The 18,366-nt window shown below is 42.3% G+C and overlaps 1 protein-coding gene across 4 annotated transcripts in view; it reads left to right on the plus strand.

Moving 5' to 3' along the window:
* Window positions 1-18,366, plus strand: part of RECK (reversion inducing cysteine rich protein with kazal motifs) — a 764,658-nt gene that overhangs the window by 272,458 nt on the left and 473,834 nt on the right. For all 4 annotated transcript variants that reach the window (XM_069730404.1, XM_069730400.1, XM_069730403.1 and 1 more), the window contains one exon: window positions 13,562-13,595. In XM_069730404.1, the coding sequence (XP_069586505.1) occupies window positions 13,562-13,595 (34 nt within the window). The remainder of the gene's footprint in view (window positions 1-13,561; window positions 13,596-18,366) is intronic.

The raw sequence follows: 18,366 nt of genomic DNA on the forward strand, positions 1-18,366 counted from the left end.
TCAAACCTTCAGATGGAGTGTTTAAATACAGTAATATGAATTTTTTTTTAAGCAGAAGTAAAATAAATGACGCAGTGTAAGAATGTTTTAAAAATAAAAGTGATAATGTTTTTTTAACAATTAACAAAATGCATAGGAAGTGAGCACTAGAGAAATCGGAATCAAATCAATATTAGTTGGGACCACCTTTTTGCCTATAAAACAACAGCAAAGCATCAATTCTTCTTGGTACACTTGCACACAGTTTTTGAAGGACTTCAGCAGGGAGGTTGTTGTAAACATCTTAAAGTGCTGACCACAGATCTTCTATAGATGTAGACTAGTGCATATTTTCCTGTTTCTTCATGTCATCCCACAAACAGTCAATGATGTAGTGATCAGGGCTCTATCAAGGCTATATCATCATCAGTTCTTTGTTCTTCCTTCCACTGAAGATAGTTCTTAATGACATTGACTGTATGTTGTCTTTGTCCTGCAGCGGAATACATTTGGATCTAATGTATCTGATGGTATTGCATGATGGATAAGTATCGGCATGCGTCTCTGAGCTTTGAAGATCCCAAGAAACAAGCCATATTGTGGATGAGCCAAGGCAGAGACACCAGATGTTGTAGAGGGGCTAGCTGGGACATGTAGTTCCACTGGCAGCAGATTTTAATGTCACAATAGCTGCAGTGGGTGCCAAACCCCTAGACACTTCCCTCGTGTTCACAACAATTGTCAATAGGTGGAACTTACTGAGATGCTATAGGACGTCCTGTAGAGTGAAGCCTGGGTGCAGGTGTTGGAGCACCTGTAATGTTCCTGCAATTACTAGCAGCCAGACACGTGTGAACTTCCCAACGTAACACTTTATTGAGGGAGAAAACAGGGTACAGTCTATTAAAGGCAAATTGGCTGTAGTTCAGAGTATAGGATGCCCTGCATATTATGCGTATGAAAGGAGGTGTCTTTACCTATGGAACAAGCACACTTAGAGCTTTTCAGGCTGGCTGGAGTACAGTTTCCTTCCCTTGCTACTGAAGGAAATCTGCACAGTTCTGGTATTCCTACACTGATGCAGGGACTTTCACAGGTTGGCTCACCATGGCGACACACTAGTAATACGGAGGTACTTGCAGTTTTGGAACTACCATTCCCTAATGCAGGGCAAACAAACTTTATGGAGTGGAAGTCACGACGGACTGGTTCCATCTGGAAGCGCATTGAAAAATCAGTATGCAGGAGATTACCTGTAAAGCCATATCTCTCCTGACTGTGAGGCCTCACTCCTTTGTGGAGGTGTAAGGGGGGATGACAGGACCGCGGGTACCTGCACGCCGGGTCCAGAACTGAAAAGACTGCAGTACTCAGGGGTGTATCTCACCTGGGCCTGGAGATTTGTCAATTTCAGTGATTTTTAGATGCCGCTGTACTTCCTTCTGGGTTAAGCAGGTGACATTTAATGGAGAATTTTTGTTATCTCTAGTCATTTTGTCTGCCATGGAATTTTCTTGTGTAAATACTGCTGAAAAAAAGTCATTTAGCATATTGGCTTTTTCCTCGTCCTTATCCACCATTTCACCCAGACTATTTTTAAGGGGGCCAACACTATCATTTTTTAGTTTCTTAGTATTTATGTAGTTAAAGAATATTTTGGGATTATTTTTACTCTCTCTGGCAATGAGTCTCTCTGTCTCAATCTTTGCTGTCTTGATTTGCTTTTTACAGAATGTATTAAATTTTCTGTATTTATTTAATCCTCATCACTACCTACTTCCTTTAATTCTCTAAATGCTTTCTTTTTGTCACTTATTGCGCCCCTTACAGCTCTATTTAGCCATAGTGGTTTCCTCCTATTTCTAGCATGTTTATTCCCATACGGTATACAGTGCCTTGCGAAAGTATTCGGCCCCCTGGAACTTTTCAACCTTTTCCCACATATCATGCTTCAAACATAAAGATAAAAAATGTAAATTTTTTGGTGAAGAATCAACAACAAGTGGAACACAATTGTGAAGTTGAACGAAATTTATTGGTTATTTTAAATTTTTGTAGAAATTCAAAAACTGAAAAGTGGGGCGTGCAATATTATTTGGCCCCTTTACTTTCAGTGCAGCAAACTCACTCCAGAAGTTCATTGTGGATCTGTGAATGATCCAATGTTGTCCTAAATGCCTAATGATGATAAATATAATCCACCTGTGTGTAATCAAGACTCCATATAAATGCACCTGCTCTGTGATATTCTCAGGGTTCTGTTTGCAGCACATAGAGCATCATGAAGACCAAGGAACAAAACAGGCAGGTCCGTGATACTGTTGTGTAGAAGTTTAAATCCGGATTTGGATACAAAATGATTTCCAAAATTTTAAACATCCCAAGGAGCACTGTGCAAGTGATCATATTGAAATGGAAGGAGTATCATACCATTGCAAATATACCAAGACCTGGCTGTCCCCCTAAACTTTCATCTCAAACAAGGAGAAGACTGATAAGAGATGCAGCCAAGAGGCCCATGATCACTCTGGATGAACTGCAGAGATCTACAGCTGAGGTGGGACAGTCTGTCCACAGGACAACAATCAGTCATACTCTACACAAATCTGGTCTTTATGTAGAAGTGCCAAGAAGAAAGCCATTTCTCAAAGATATCCATAAAAAGTGTTGTTTAGTTTGCAACAAGCCACCTGGGAGACATACCACACATGTGGAAGAAGGTGCTCTGATCAGATGAAACCAAAATCGAACTTTTTGGCAGCAATGCCAAACGATATGCTTGGCGTAAAGGCAACACAGCTCATCACCCTGAACACACCATCCCCACTCTCAAACATGGTGGTGACAGCATCATGGTTTGGGGCTGCTTTTCTTCAGCAGGGGCAGGGAAGATGGTTAAAATTGATGGGAAGATGGATGGAGCCAAATACACCTGTTGGAGTCTGCAAAAGACCTGAGACTGGGATGGAGATTTGTCTTCCAACTAGACAATGATCCCAAATTTTAAGCAAAATCTACAATGGAATGGTTCACAAATAAACATATCCAGGTGTTAGAATGGCCAAGTCAAAGTCCAGACCTCAATCCAATCGAGAATCTGTGGAAAGAGCTGAAAACTGCTGTTCACACACGATCTCCATCAAACCTCACTGAGATCGAGCTGTTTGCCAAGGAAGAATGGGCAAGAATTTCAGTCTCTCGACGTACAAAACTGATAGAGACATACCCCAAGCGATTTGCAGCTGTAATCGCAGCAAAAGGTGGCGCAACAAAGTATTACGTTAAAGGGGCGGAATAATATTGCACGCCCCACTTTCAGTTTTTAAATTTCCACAAAAATTTAAAATAACCAATAAATTTCGTTCAACTTCACAATTGTGTTCCACTTGTTGATTCTTCACCAAAAATTTACATTTGGTATCTTTATGTTTGAAGCATGATATGTGGGAAAAGGTTGAAATGTGCCAGGGGGCTGAATCCTTTTGCAAGGCGCTGTATATTGTTCACAGGTCCTATACAGGATGCTAATAAATGTCTCCCATTTTCCTTGTGTATTTTTATGTCTCAGGATATCTCATGGATGTCTCATCCATTGGAAATTTGCCTTCCTGAAGTTTAGTGTCTTCGTAACCCCTCTACTGCACATCGTATTAAATGATACATGAAAACTTATTATTTTGTGATCACTATTACCCAAGTGACCCCAACCCTTATATTTGCTATGCGGTCTAGCCTGTTTGTTAATATTGGGTCTAGCAGTGCCCCCCTTCTTGTTGGGCCCTGAACCAGTTGTGAAATGTTATTGTCTCTCTTAAGTTGTCAAAAACCTTTTACCTTTGCTGGAACTGCAGGTTTCTGTTCCCCAATGTATTTCAGGCTAGTTGAAGCCCCTCATAATAATGACTTCTCCTCGAGTCACAGCTTCATCTATTTGCTTTACAAGGATACTCTCTGTTGCTTCCAATATTTTTGGAGACTTAGGGTACCGTCACACTATACGATTTACCAACGATCACGACCATCGATACGACCTGGCCGTGATCGTTGGTAAGTCGTAGTGTGGTCGCTGGAGAGCTGTCACACAGACAGCTCTCCAGCGACCAACGATGCCGAGGTCCCCGGGTAACCAGGGTAAACATCGGGTTACTAAGCGCAGGACCACGCTTAGTAACCCAATGTTTACCCTGGTTACCAGCGTAAAAAAAAACCAAACAGTACATACTTACATTTCGGTGTCTGTCCCTTGCCGTCTGCTTCCCGCACTCACTGACTGCCGGCCGTAAAGTGAAAGCACAGCACAGCGGTGACGTCGCCGCTGTTCTCTGCTTTCACTTTACGGCCGGCAGTCAGTGAGTGCGGGAAGCAGACGGCAAGGGACCTGACGGACACCGGAATGTAAGTATGTACTGTTTTTTTTTTTTTTTACATTTACGCTGGTAACCAGGGTAAACATCGGGTTACTAAGCGCGGCCCTGCGCTTAGTAACCCGATGTTTACTCTGGTTACAAGCGAACGCATCGCTAGATCGGTGTCACACACACCGATCCAGCGATGAGAGCGGGAGATCCAGCGACGAAAGAATGTTCCAAATGATCTGCTACGACGTACGATTCTCAGCAGGATCCCTGATCGCTGCTGCGTGTCAGACACAGCGATATCGTATGGATATCGCTGGAACGTCACGAATCGTACCGTCGTAGCGACAAAAGTGCCACTGTGTGACGGTACCCTTATAACAAACCCCTATCATTAATTTATTGTTTTTTCCCCCTCCCCTTATCTCCACCCACATGGACTCTATATTTTCATTAGATTCACCTAAATATTCACGCAGGATGGGTTTTAAGGATGATTTTACATATAGACACACACCTCCCCCTCGCTTATCTGTTTGGTCATTTCTGAACAGACTATAGCCCTGAAAGTTACCACTTAACAGCCCAGTCATGGCTCTCGTCCAGCCATGTCTCAGATATCCCCACCATGTCATAATTATGTTCCAACAAAATTAATTCTAATTCGTCCATTTTGTTAGTGAGGCTTCTGGCATTAGTATACATGCACTTTGTGTAACTCTTTGTACCTCTATTCTTTCTTAAATTATTAACTGTTCTAACCCCACCCCCCATGCCACCGCCACCCACAACTTCTTTATTTGTGCCCAGGTCACTATCTGCACTATCTTCCCCTCGTACAAAATGAATACCCTCTCCCCCAATCCCTAGTTTAAACACTGCTCCAACCTTCTAGCCATTTTCTCCCCCAGCACAACTGCACCTTCCCCGTTGAGGTGCAGCCCGTTCCTAGCGAAAAACCTGTAGCCAACTGAGAAGTCGGCCCAGTTCTGCAGGAAACCAAACCCCTCCTTCGCATACCAATTCTTGAGCCACTTATTAACCTCCCTAATCTCCCGTTGCCTCTCTGGCGTGGCATGGGGTACAGGCAATGTTTTGGAAAATATCACCTTGGAGGTCCTTGCTTTAAGCTTGCAGCCTAATTCCCTGAAATCACCTTCCACCTACTTCTAACTTTGTCATTTGTGCCAATGTGCACCATGACCGCTGGGTCCTCACCAGCCCCTCCCAGTAATCTCTCCACCCAATCAGCGATGTGTCAGACTCGAGCGCCAGGTAGGCAGCACACCATTCGACGATCTCAGTCTTTGTGACAGATTGCCCTATCTGTTCCCCTAATAATGGAGTCCCCCACTACCAGCACCTGTCTGGCCTGCCCTGCTCTCCTATTTCCCTCCTTACTGGTGCAGACACTCCTCCGGCTTTCAGAGGACATGCCATGCTGCAGCAGTGCTACCTGTGTACTGGCACCCCCTCATCTGCCAACTTAGCTAACTTATTGGGGTGTGTCACATCAAGACAAGCCTCCTTGGCACTCTACCCAGCTTTCTGTCACCCAGCTAGCTGCTTCACTGTCCTGCAGCTCCATCCCACCATCCCCCCTCATCTATCCCATTAAACATCTGCACAGTGAGCAGAAGACTCCTTTCCATATTGTCTATGGATCTCAGTGTTGCCAGCTGCACATGTAGATCCAGTATCTGCACTTTGAAATGCACAACGAGCTCACATCTTGCACAGCAGTATGCACACTCGACTGGCTGATCAAGGATTGCATACATGTGGCAAGATGTGCACTGGAAGGCATTAACAATAGTGGAGCACATTTCCTATTGAGGATTGCACCAGACAGAAAAGTTAAATAAAAATAAATGCAAAGTATTAATAAAATACAGATAACAATTCAGTAATTCCTAACTTGGAAACTCCCTTAATCCAGAGTCACTGAATCACAAGTCACACACTTACCACCATTCGCACTTACTCTCCGGTCACACTCATCTCTTTCACACTCGCTAAGCAGAAGAGATTTTTTTTCCCTCAGCAGCAATCCACCCTGCTGTTCAATGCACTTCCAAAAGGACTTTAGCCCCAACCAGCTGCCCCAGGTGTGGGGATCAGTGAGTATTCTGGCAGCTGTCCTCTGCTTGTAAGCATGACATCAGTGCCATGCTCTGCTTACAATCATAAATCATCTGCTGGCATCACAACAGGATGCTGTTTTGTTTTTTTTCTGATAGGGCCATGTATACCATAATAGGGATGAGGGGCCATGCCCACCAGGATAGGGATGAGGGGGCCATGCCTACCAGGATGGTGATGAGGGGGTCATGCGTACCAGGATGGGGATGAGGGGGCCATACCTACCAGGATGGTAATGAGGGGGCCATACCTACCAGAATGAGGTTGAGAGGGCCATACATACCAGGCTTTGGATGAAGGGACTATGTATACCTGGATTGGGGACATATGTATGACAGGATGGGGGATATTAGTACAGAATTTACCACGTTTTGGTTAATTTGTTTTTTCTATTTTCCTCCTCTAATATCTAGGTGTGTCTTATGGTCCAGTACGTCTTTATAGTCCGAAAAATACGCTAAGTCATTGTGGCAATAGGTTCTTTATAATTTGAGGAAGATGGGGTCCAAATATAAGTGTGGCTGATCGGAGACGTTTGGTGGGTCTGGACCTGGGTGGGGGTGACTTTATGTGGTTGTCCTCAAGAAACATTATGTTGAAGGTTCCCTCTTGGAAAGTAGGTCCCAGGTTCATCAGTCCTTATAAGCCTGTGACCATTGTCAATTCCGTAGCATTCTGCCTTGCTTTGCCGCCCACTTGTATTATCCATAATGTGTTTCATCGATCTCTACTCTAGATGAGGTTTAACAATGATAAATGTAAGGTTATACACATGGGAAGAGGGAATCAATATCACCATTACACACTGAACGGGAAACCACTGGGTAAATCTGACAGGGAGAAGGACTTGGGGATCCTAGTTAATGATAAACTTACCTGGAGCAGCCAGTGCCAGGCAGCAGCTGCCAAGGCAAACAGGATCATGGGGTGCATTAAAAGAGGTCTGGATACACATGATGAGAGCATTATACTGCCTCTGTACAAATCCCTAGTTAGACCGCACATGGAGTACTGTGTCCAGTTTTGGGCACCGGTGCTCAGGAAGGATATAATGGAACTAGAGAGAGTACAAAGGAGGGCAACAAAATTAATAAAGGGGATGGGAGAACTACAATACCCAGATAGATTAGCGAAATTAGGATTATTTAGTCTAGAAAAAAGACGACTGAGGGGCGATCTAATAACCATGTATAAGTATATAAGGGGACAATACAAATATCTCGCTGAGGATCTGTTTATACCAAGGAAGGTGACGGGCACAAGGGGGCATTCTTTGCGTCTGGAGGAGAGAAGGTTTTTCCACCAACATAGAAGAGGATTCTTTACTGTTAGGGCAGTGAGAATCTGGAATTGCTTGCCTGAGGAGGTGGTGATGGCGAACTCAGTCGAGGGGTTCAAGAGAGGCCTGGATGTCTTCCTGGAGCAGAACAATATTGTATCATACAATTATTAGGTTCTGTAGAAGGACGTAGATCTGGGTATTTATTATGATGGAATATAGGCTGAACTGGATGGACAAATGTCTTTTTTCGGCCTTACTAACTATGTTACTATGTTACTATGTTACTCAAAAAGTACGTTGCGTTTTCTTTACCGTCACCACTACCCTATCTCCAGTCATTGTTTATGGAAATTTGGAATTTCAGATAGCCAAAATCTGGTACACAGGAAGGGATATGGTCCTGAAGAGAGGATGTGGGTACCAGCATCTGATGTCCATGCGGCCAGGCTGATCCGTTCTTTTCATGTGGTACATCCTGATGAGCCCAGTTCTGAGGTTCAGGAGGTCACTTGTGGAAAGAGGGGTACTGTCATGGGTTTACCGCAACAGAGATGAGCCAGCAGAACACAGCATCTGATTTCTCCTACTCCTGCACTTCACCTTCATATTAAACGGTTTAAGATTCTTTTAGCGGTGCAGGGGTTAATCTCAGTTGAGAACTCCTGGAAATTTTTCCTGCGTTAAGGCTCTCAGCTGTGCACTGTTAGCCACTCCAATCTCCTATATAAACTGGGCCCTGGCTATCACTTATTGTCCTTGGACTTATTGTCACGGACAGCTCCTGGCACATTAACCCCCGGAACACTGCGATCAAACATGATCGCAGCGTTCCGACGGCACAGGGAAGCATCACGCAGGGAATGGGCTCCCTGCGTTCTTCTCTGAGACCCTAGGAGCAACGCAATCACATCGCTCTCGTACCTCCTCCGTCCTGCAAGCCCGGATCCAAAATGGCCACGGGGGGCCTTCCGGGTACAGCAGGGAGGTGGCTTGCAAGTGGCTGCTCAGAGCAGGCGCCGGCAAGCCTCCTTCAGTGCCTGTGTGATCGCTGATCTGACACAGTGCCCTGCAAAGTGCCAGATCAGCGATCTGATAATATATAGTGATGTCTCCCCCCCCCCCCGGGCAATGTTACAAAGTAAAAAAAAAAATATTTACACGTGTAAAAAAAATAAAATAAAATCCTTAATAGAGACAAAAAAAAGTTCCAATAAATACATTTTTGTCTAAATAAAAAAATAAAAGTACACATATTTAGTATCGCCGCATCCGTAACGACCCGACCTATTAAACTGTCCCACTAGTTAACCCCTTCAGTGATCACCGTAAAAAAAAACAAACGTGGCAAAAAAAATGCTTTATTATCATACTGCCAAACAAAAAGTGGAATAACACGCGATTAAAAAGAGGGATATAAAAAAAACCTGGTACCGCTGAAAAAATCTTCTTGTCCTGCAAAAAATGAGCCACCATACAGCGTCATCAGCCAAAAAATAAAAAAGTTATAGTCCACAGAATAAAGCAATGCAAAAATAATTATTTTTTTATAGAAAATAGATTTTATCGTATAAAAGCGCCAAAACATAAAAAAATGATATCAATGAGGTATCGCTGTAATCGTACTGACCCAAAGAATAAAACTGCTTTATCAATTTTATCAAACGTGGAACGGTATATACGCACCCCCCACCAATAGAAATTCACAAATTGCTGGTTTTTGTTCATTCTGCCTCACAAAAATCTGAATAAAAAGCGATAAAAAAGTCACGTTCCTGAAAATAGTACCAATAAAAATGTCAACTCATCCCGCAAAAAACAAGACTTCAAATGACTCTGTGGACCAAAATATGGAAAAATTATAGCTCTCAAAATGTGGAGATGCAAAAACTATTTTTTGCAATAAAAAGTGTCTTTTAGTTTGTGACAGCTGCCAATCATAAAAATCTGCTAAAACACCCACTATAAAAGTAAATCAAACCCCCCTTCATCACCCCCTTAGTTAGGGAAAAATAATAAAATTGAAAAAATGTATTTATTTTCATTTTCCCATTAGGGTTAGGGCTACAGTTAGGGTTAGGGATACAGTTAGGGTTGGGGCTAAAGTTAGGGTTGAGGTTGGGGCTAAAGATTGGGTTAGGGTTGGGGCTAAAGCTAGGGTTAGGGCTACAGTTAGGGTTGGGGCTACAGTTAGGGTTTGGATTACATTTACAGTTGGGATTAGGGTTGGGATTATGGTTAGTGGTGTGTCAGGGTTAGGGGTGTGGTTAGGGTTATGTTGGGATTAGGATTAGGGGTGTGTTGGGGTTAGGGATGTGGTTGGGATTAGGGTTAGGGGCATGTTCGGGTTAGGGGTGTGGTTAGGGTTATGGTTAGGGTTGGGATTAGGGTTAGGGTTATGTTTGGGTTAGGGTTTCAGTTAGAATTGGGGGGTTTCCACTGTTTAGGCACATCAGGGGCTCTCCAAACACGACATGGCGTCTGATCTCAATTCCAGACAATTCTGCGTTGAAAAGTAAAACAGTGCTCCTTCCCTTCCGAGCTCCCCAAAAATACCCCAAAACAGGGGTATCAGCGTGCTCAGGACAAATTGGAGAACAACTTTTGGGGTCCAATTTCTCTGGTTTCCCCTGGGAAAATAAAATTTGGGGGGCTAAAAAATCATTTCTGTGGGAAAAAAATGATTTTTTATTTTCAATGCTCTGTGTTATAAACTGCGGTGAAACACTAGGGGGTTCAAAGTTCTCACAACACATCTAGAAAAGTTCCTTTAGGGGTCTAGTTTCCAATATGGGGTCACTTGTCAGGGGTTTCAATGTTTAGGCACATCAGTGGCTCTCCAAACGCGACATGGCGTCCCATCTCAATTCCAGTCAATTTTGCATTGGAAAGTCAAACGGCTCTCCTTCCCTTCCGAGCTCTGTCATGCGCCCAAACAGTGGTTTACCCCCAAATATGAGGTATCAGCGTACTCAGGACTAATTGCAAATTTTGGTGTCCAATTTCTTCTATTACCCTTGGGAAAATAAAGTAAATTGGAGCTATATTAAATTTTTTGTGAAAAAAGTTAAATGTTCATTTAAAAAAAAAAAAAAAAAAACATTACAAAAATTCCTGTGAAACACCTGAAGGGTTAATAAACTCCTTGAATATGGTTTTGAGCACCTTGAGGGTTGTAGTTTTTTGAATGGTGTCACACTTGGGTATTTTCTATCATATAGACTCCTCAAAGTGACTTCAAATGTGATGTGGTCCCTAAAAAAAATGGTGTTTTTAAAAATGAGAAATTGCTAGTCAACTTTTAACCCTTATAACTCCCTAACAAAAAAAAAATTTGGTTCCAAGATTGTGCTGATGTAAAGTAGACATGTGGGAAATGTTACTAATTAAGTATTTTGTGTGACATATTTCTGTGATTTAAAGGGCCTCTGTCACTCCCTCCAGCCGTTATAAACTAAAAGAGCCACCTTGTGCAGCAGTAATGCTGCTTTCTAACAAGGTGGCTCTTTTAGATTTTGGTGCATTTATTCCCAAAATAAAGCGTTTTATAACTTCTCGAAAATATCTGTCTTTAGACAGGGAGGCAGGTCTTAACCCTCCTGCTTGAAACGCCACACTGCCGTCACTCAAATCTTAAGGGGCGCCGGGCGCCGCCCCTTCCGCGCTGTGTTCCCATGAAATCCGGTGCCTGCGCTGTTTAGTACTGGCTGGTGCAGGCGCAGTCTGCAAGACTGGATGTGACGTCAGACGGCCAGAGCTCACTGCACCTGCACCAGCCAGTACTAAACAGCGCAGGCGCCGGATTTCATGGGAAAACAGCGCAGAGAGGGCAGCGCCTGGCGCCCCTGAAGATTCGAGTGACGGCAGTGTGGCGTTTCAAGCAGGAGGGTTAAGACCTGCCTCCCTGTCTAAAGACAGGTATTTTCGAGAAGTTATAAAACGCTTTATTTTGGGAATAAATGCACCAAAAACTAAAAGAGCCACCTTGTTAGAATGCAGCATTACTGCTGCACAAGGTGGCTCTTTTAGTTTATAACGGCTGGAGGGGGTGACAGTGGCCCTTTAAGGGCATACAAATTCAAAGTTGTAAAATTGCGAAATTTTTAAAATTTTCGACAAATTTCTGTTTTTCTCACAAATAAGCGCAGGTAATATCAAAGAAATTTTACCACTAACATGAAGTACAATTTGTCACGAGAAAACATTGTCATAATCACTGGGTTCCGTTGAAGCGTTCCAGAGTTATAACCTCATAAAGGGACAGTGGTCAGAATTGTAAAAATTGGCCCAATCATTAACGTGCAAACCACCCTTGGGTGTAGATGGGTTAATAATAAAGATCTTCTTTTAAAAACTGCATTTTGTGTTTACTCATGTTATCTTTGTCTAATATTTAAATGTGTTTTGTGATATGAAACAAACATGCAAAAGGATTGGAAATCAGGAAGGGGCAAACACTTTTTCACTCAACTGTAATTTTCATGTATAAATGGATCTACCGTATGTCTTTTTAAGGAGCCAACATACTAAGCAAATCCTAAAAGCTTCCATTAGCATACAGCATAATGGACAGCTTTTCTGTGCGTATAATGCCACCTATTATTGCAGTATGTTCTATTTTTGCTATCAAAAACACTACATGAAACAAAACACAACACTGGTGTGAACAGGTCCTAACTTGAGTATAGGAAATATTTAAAACTTTCTCGACATGCGCCGTACTAGTACGGCGCATGTCGCATCTACCCCTTTGATGTGGGTTCCCGCGATGAGCCCACATCTTTCCCGGCAAATGTCAACTGTTTTAAATAGCTGACATGTGCCTGGAACTGACACGGGTGGAATCGTGATCCACCCACGGATATTAATGTGTTAAATGCTGCTGTCAAACTCTGACAGCTGAATTTAACATGCAGTTCTGGCAATCATGCCGGAAATCCACCCATCATGTGCCCCGATCATGTGATCGAGGGTCACCAATGGTTTGGTATGACAACCAGAGGTCTCCTGGAGAACTCTATGGTTGTCACTGCCATATTGCTATAAGCGCCGACCACTAGGTGAGGTGTTCTGCTGCATATAGGTGATCTAATCACCTGTATGTAGCAGTGCCGTTCGAGTTATAGCAGCTTCTAGTCTCCCATGGAGACTATTGAAGCATGCCAAAAGCAATACAAAAATTATTTTAAAAATATTTTTTAAAAAAATATAAAAGTTCAAATCACCCCACTTTCATCCCATTCAAATAAAACAATAAAAAAATCAAACATACATATTTGGTATTTCCGCTTTCAGAATCGCCTAATCTATCAATATAAAAAAATAGGCCCTCACCCAACCCAAGATCATGAAAAATGGAGACGCTACGCGTCTCGGGAAATGACGCAATTCTTTTTTTTTTGTTAACAAACTTTGGATTTTTTTTTTAAAAAAAAAGAACCTAGACATGTTTGGTGTCTATGCATTTGTAATTACCTGGAGAATCATAACAGCAGGTCAGTTTTAGCATTTGGTGAACATTTAAAAAAAAATCCAAAAACATGTTGTGGAATTGCACTTTTTTTGCAATTTCACTGCACTTGGAATTTTTGTCTGGTTTTTTTGTTCACGGTATGGTAAAACCAATGATGTTATTCAACCGTACAACTTGTCCGGCAAAAAACAAGCTCTCATATGGACGTATTGACGGAAAAAATACAAAAATTATGGCTGTGGGAAGAAAGGGAGCGAAAAACAAACGCAAAAAATAAAAAGGGCTTCGTCTCAGAGGGGTTAAAAGCAATAATGTTTCTCCTTTTCTTTTTAGAATGCACTAACTAGCTGTGTCAGTAGGAATGAAAGTAAGTATTACATATATTTACAGGTAAATGTATGTTAATTGTTCTTTTATCCTGTTTTGCAATTTACTATTTTTGCCACTTATTTAAAGTACAATAAAAATACTGTTGCATTGTTTTTAATTATCTAATTGGATTCTGTCATGAAATATATAGGGTTTCACTAAATAATTTATAGAACATAATAATTAATCCAGGGGCTGACAAAGTCCGAAAAGGGCTACAGGGGGTACAAAAACAGTGTGTGGACTCTGCATTCCAATAGCTCAGCACAATGCACCCATTTTTGTGTCTGTGAAAGCATCTGCTTGCTGCTTTGAAGGTGGAAGTGGACCTCCTTACCACTTGGGTCTTTGTTTGACTGTATGCCCACCCCTAAATAAATTCCAAAGACTTAGTAATATCTGGAATAATAAAATCGTGAGAATCATGACAAAGGGTATCGGCAAGTCATGCATGATGTAAGCTATAATTCACCCTTGTCTTTGAAATTACCAGATTTCACAGAGAAATGTATTCAATTGGCCACAGCAGCCTTTTAATAAACAAACATCATACATAGCAAAAGGAACCGCTTTGGAAAAAATGGAAGTCATATTTTACCTCTATCTGTTTGGGCACCAGCTCAGAGGAACCTGTTAACCAATCTGGCAATTAAACTTCATCCACTCTCTGGGGGCCCTTCAGCCCTTATCTCGGGATTTCCACTACTCGGGTCATCCCTTAAGTCCCGTTGGGGGGTACAGAACCTTGTGCCCCTTCTCCACCAATTCACCATTAATCACATCCACCAACTTCAATGACTTTCACTCCTGCCACCAACATAAATGTTTTGTACCTCTCAAACATTAAGTTCCTCCACAATCTTAGCTCAAGTTCAATACCTTGTTGTATGACCAAACAGCAAATATCTAATCCCACTGCATTTAGATGTAACCCATCTAGTCTCAAAAATTTGCCATCACCTGATTCCAGATCCACATGACACCCCCCCATTTCTTCATTCCAAGGTAAAAAACGACCCACAGCTCTATTACCTTCTATTCTGGCCTTGTTAACTCTCTCCGCAGATTGAGACCCACGCCACATCTTTCTTGGAGTAATGTCCAACTAAACCATGGTTACCCTTAGGAATATTGCCCATAACCTTAATAGATCAAATTTGATGTAGATTATCAACTCATGAAATAGCCTTCTCCCCCAAATTTTTACCCCTGATGTGAATCACCAGTACGGTATATCAGGGCACGATCTAGATTTGCAAAAAAAATTACGGTAATTTCGGGAGAAATTGACTCCACACCATGTCCAGTTTACCAATCCATCAGAATATGGCTTCCTCCCTTGCTATTCCCAGCTGCCACCCCACTGGTCAAACCACTCCTCGCAATGCCACCCAAAATACAAAAGAATGGCCCATAATCCAAACAAGCTGAGGGCCAGCAAATAGTAGTACTTAAAGTAATTTCTCTAATTTTTTTTAATTTAAAATAAAAAAAATCTAACAAATGATTTATACCCACGTAGGGTACACATAAGTCCTAAATCTTACTGATTTCCAATTCCCAATCTGCTTCACTACATCATCGCCTAACCCCATTCTTGCATTCTCTGTAGCCAAACTTACAGGCTACACTGTTATGATCTGGTGGTTTAGGAGCAACATGGGACGAGCTCTGAAGGAAGTGTTAACTGTACTGACCGCAGTCCCTAAGCTCAACACAACACTAGAAGTAGCCGTGGGATGCTCCTGACACTCCCTAGGCACCTCGTCACAGCCTGAGAACTAACTACCCCTAAAGATAGAAACAGGAAAACTATCTTGCCTCAGAGAAAATCCCCAAAGGATAGATAGCCCCCCACAAGTACTGACTGTGAGTGGAGAGGGAAAAGACATACACAGAATGAAACCAGGATGAGCACAGGAGGCCAGTCTAGCTAGATAGATAGATGGAATACTGTGCGGTCAGTATAAAACACTACAAAAAATCCACACAGAGTTTACAAAAATCTCCACACCTGACTAAAGGTGTGGAGGGTAAATCTGCTTCCCAGAGCTTCCAGCTACACAGAATTAATTCATACTGACAAGCTGGACAAACAAAGAAAGCACAGAACGGATAAGTCTACAACCTGTGGACAGAAAAGAGCAAGCAAGGACTTAGTTTTGCTGAACTGGTCAGGATAACAGGGAAATCCAAAGAGATGTGAATCCAACCAGGAACCATTGACAAGTGGCACAAGCTGAAGGAAAGAGCCAGGCTAAATAGCCGAGCAGAATAGACAATCAGTGGAAGCAGCTGCTGACTGCTAAATCCAAGGAGCAGCCATTCCACTTAAAACCACCGGAGGGAGCCCAAGAGCAAAACTCACAAAAGTGCCACTTACAACCACCGGGGGGAGCCCAAGAGCGGAATTCACAACACTACTCCTTCCAAAGTATGTAGCAACAGTGACCACTCAAAGGAATTAGCTGGACCTATACACAGAAAATCATCCAAGTAGTGAATAAAAGACTTCACATTAGAAACGTCCTTCACTACCCACTCCTAAATATGCACAACATCATGAACACTCCACTGGGAGACACCTATCAACTATGAAACCCCCTTCCCAAAAACAGTCCAGCAAGTGCATACTACCTGGGTGCACTTGTAACAACCTGAATGTTACCTCAATATCCATTTTTATCAACAGAACCCCTTCTATCAAATGATTGAACTCACTCGACTGCCCCACTATTTGACCCAATAATACCTCCTTATTTAATTTCTCTGAAACTACTTCAGGATATTGTAGCGCCAAATTGTACGTTTTTTGTTGACAACTTAACTTTGCAATCGATTAATAGAATCTTAAAATCCTATCTAAAACCATTCTCTAACAAAACCGCCACCACCTTATCTGGGTTAGTATTTAGAAAGTGTTCCATCTCTGCTGGTTGAACCAGTGTCACTCCTTTTTTCAGTACTATCACCCACTTCTTGTTTTACTCCCTGAAAGCATTTTGATGCGCTGTAATCCCCTCCGCTAGAGGAGCATTCGAGCTTAAATTTGCAGTTGGCTCCAAACTTACAAACCCATTCATTAAATAGGAAGCACAGTCTTTTTGGCATGCCTCCAAAGTGCCCTGACTGTCCTGATTAGGCTTGAGCGAAACGGATCGGACAAATTCAAAAGTCGCCGACTTTTGGCAATGTCGGGTTTCATAAAACCCGACCCGATCCTAGTGTGGGATTGGCCATGCGGTCGGCGATCTTCGCGCCAAAGTCGCGTTTCGTATGACGCGTTTGGCGCCATTTTTTCAGCCAATGAAGGAGCGTGGGCAGAGTGATGACATAGGTCTTAGGGGCGTGGACGCCTATCGCCATCTTGTCGCTTGTGCGCTGTAGCGATTTGCAATGTGTAACACCAGCTTTTCTGTTCAGGGACGGAGGAGAGAGAGAGAGAGAGAAAGAGAGAGAGAGAAAAAAAAAGATAGATTTCCCATTGACTTTGCATTGGGTTTCGTGTTTCGGTCAATCCCCGACTTTTCGCCATAATCGGCCGATTTCACTCGACTTTTGAGATAGTCGGGTTTCGCGAAACCCGACTCGACCCTAAAAAAGTAAAAGTCGCTCAACCCTAGTCCTGATCCCCCAATGTTCCCGGTAAAGAACTGGGCACTTTGACCCAACTTATTCTGAGAAGTCACCTTTATCCATAAGATGATAGCTTTTTTTTTTATTATTATTATTATTATTTTTATTATATTTATTATATAGCTTTATGACAAAATTGTAATCTCCAATACCACAGGTAGGTGGCCCAGGAACATGAAGCACCTTTTACCTTAACACCCACATTATAACTGTCAGTGACTATCACTGAACTATATGTCGGTATTAAAAGTTAGCACTAACAAGCCTTCTTGTTTTTCTTTGTTTCAGGCTCAACAATTCACTAGATACATGGCATGGAATTGATTTTTTTTATTATTAAAAAAAAAAATATTATTTCATTATAATCTGGAACAAGATGTTTATGATTATATATTTTTATGTTGGCCACCCACAGGTCGTGATATGAATTTGTTAGAATGGTGGTCTGAAGGTAAAGTAATTTTGCTCCTAAATCCCTATCTGTTTGATGCCATAATCCAAACTCTTTTCTAATATAATTGCATTAAAAATTCCATAAGCTTCCCTTATCTGCTCAGATTAGTAGTACGTCATTTGCGTCACTTCTGACAGTGCTGTGTTGCTAGCTCGCTACTGATGATCTGAGCCAACAGAGCACATGCTGCCATTGAGACCATCACCCAGTGCACAGCCCCTGAAACAAGTGTCACTTATGACGTTGCATTTCAAGGCTGGGCTGCGGCAATGATCGCATGCACTGGATTCTCAAATGAAGCGTCATCAAAAAAGAAGTAGCGAAAAAAGTACAATCACAGTTAATGTAGCTAGGTGAGGATAGGGAATTTTTTAGGGCAGCATGGTGGCTCAGTGGTTAGTACTGCAGCCTTGTAGCACTGGAGTCACGGGTTCAAATCCCGCCAAGGACAACATCTGCAAGGAGTGTTTGTGTGGGTTTCCTCCGGGTACTCCGGTTTCCTCCCACATTCCAAAGACATACTGATAGGGAATTTATATTGTGAGCCCCATTGGGGACAGTGATGATAGTGTGTGCAAACTGTAAAGCGCTAGGAATATGTTGGCTCTATATAAATAAAGAGATTATTATTATAGTGCAAGTATGTGTAAAATAGTTTGGATTATGGCATCAAATAAAG

The sequence above is a fragment of the Ranitomeya imitator genome, chromosome 6 (genome assembly GCF_032444005.1).
Source record: "Ranitomeya imitator isolate aRanImi1 chromosome 6, aRanImi1.pri, whole genome shotgun sequence".
Classification (NCBI taxonomy): domain Eukaryota; kingdom Metazoa; phylum Chordata; class Amphibia; order Anura; family Dendrobatidae; genus Ranitomeya; species Ranitomeya imitator.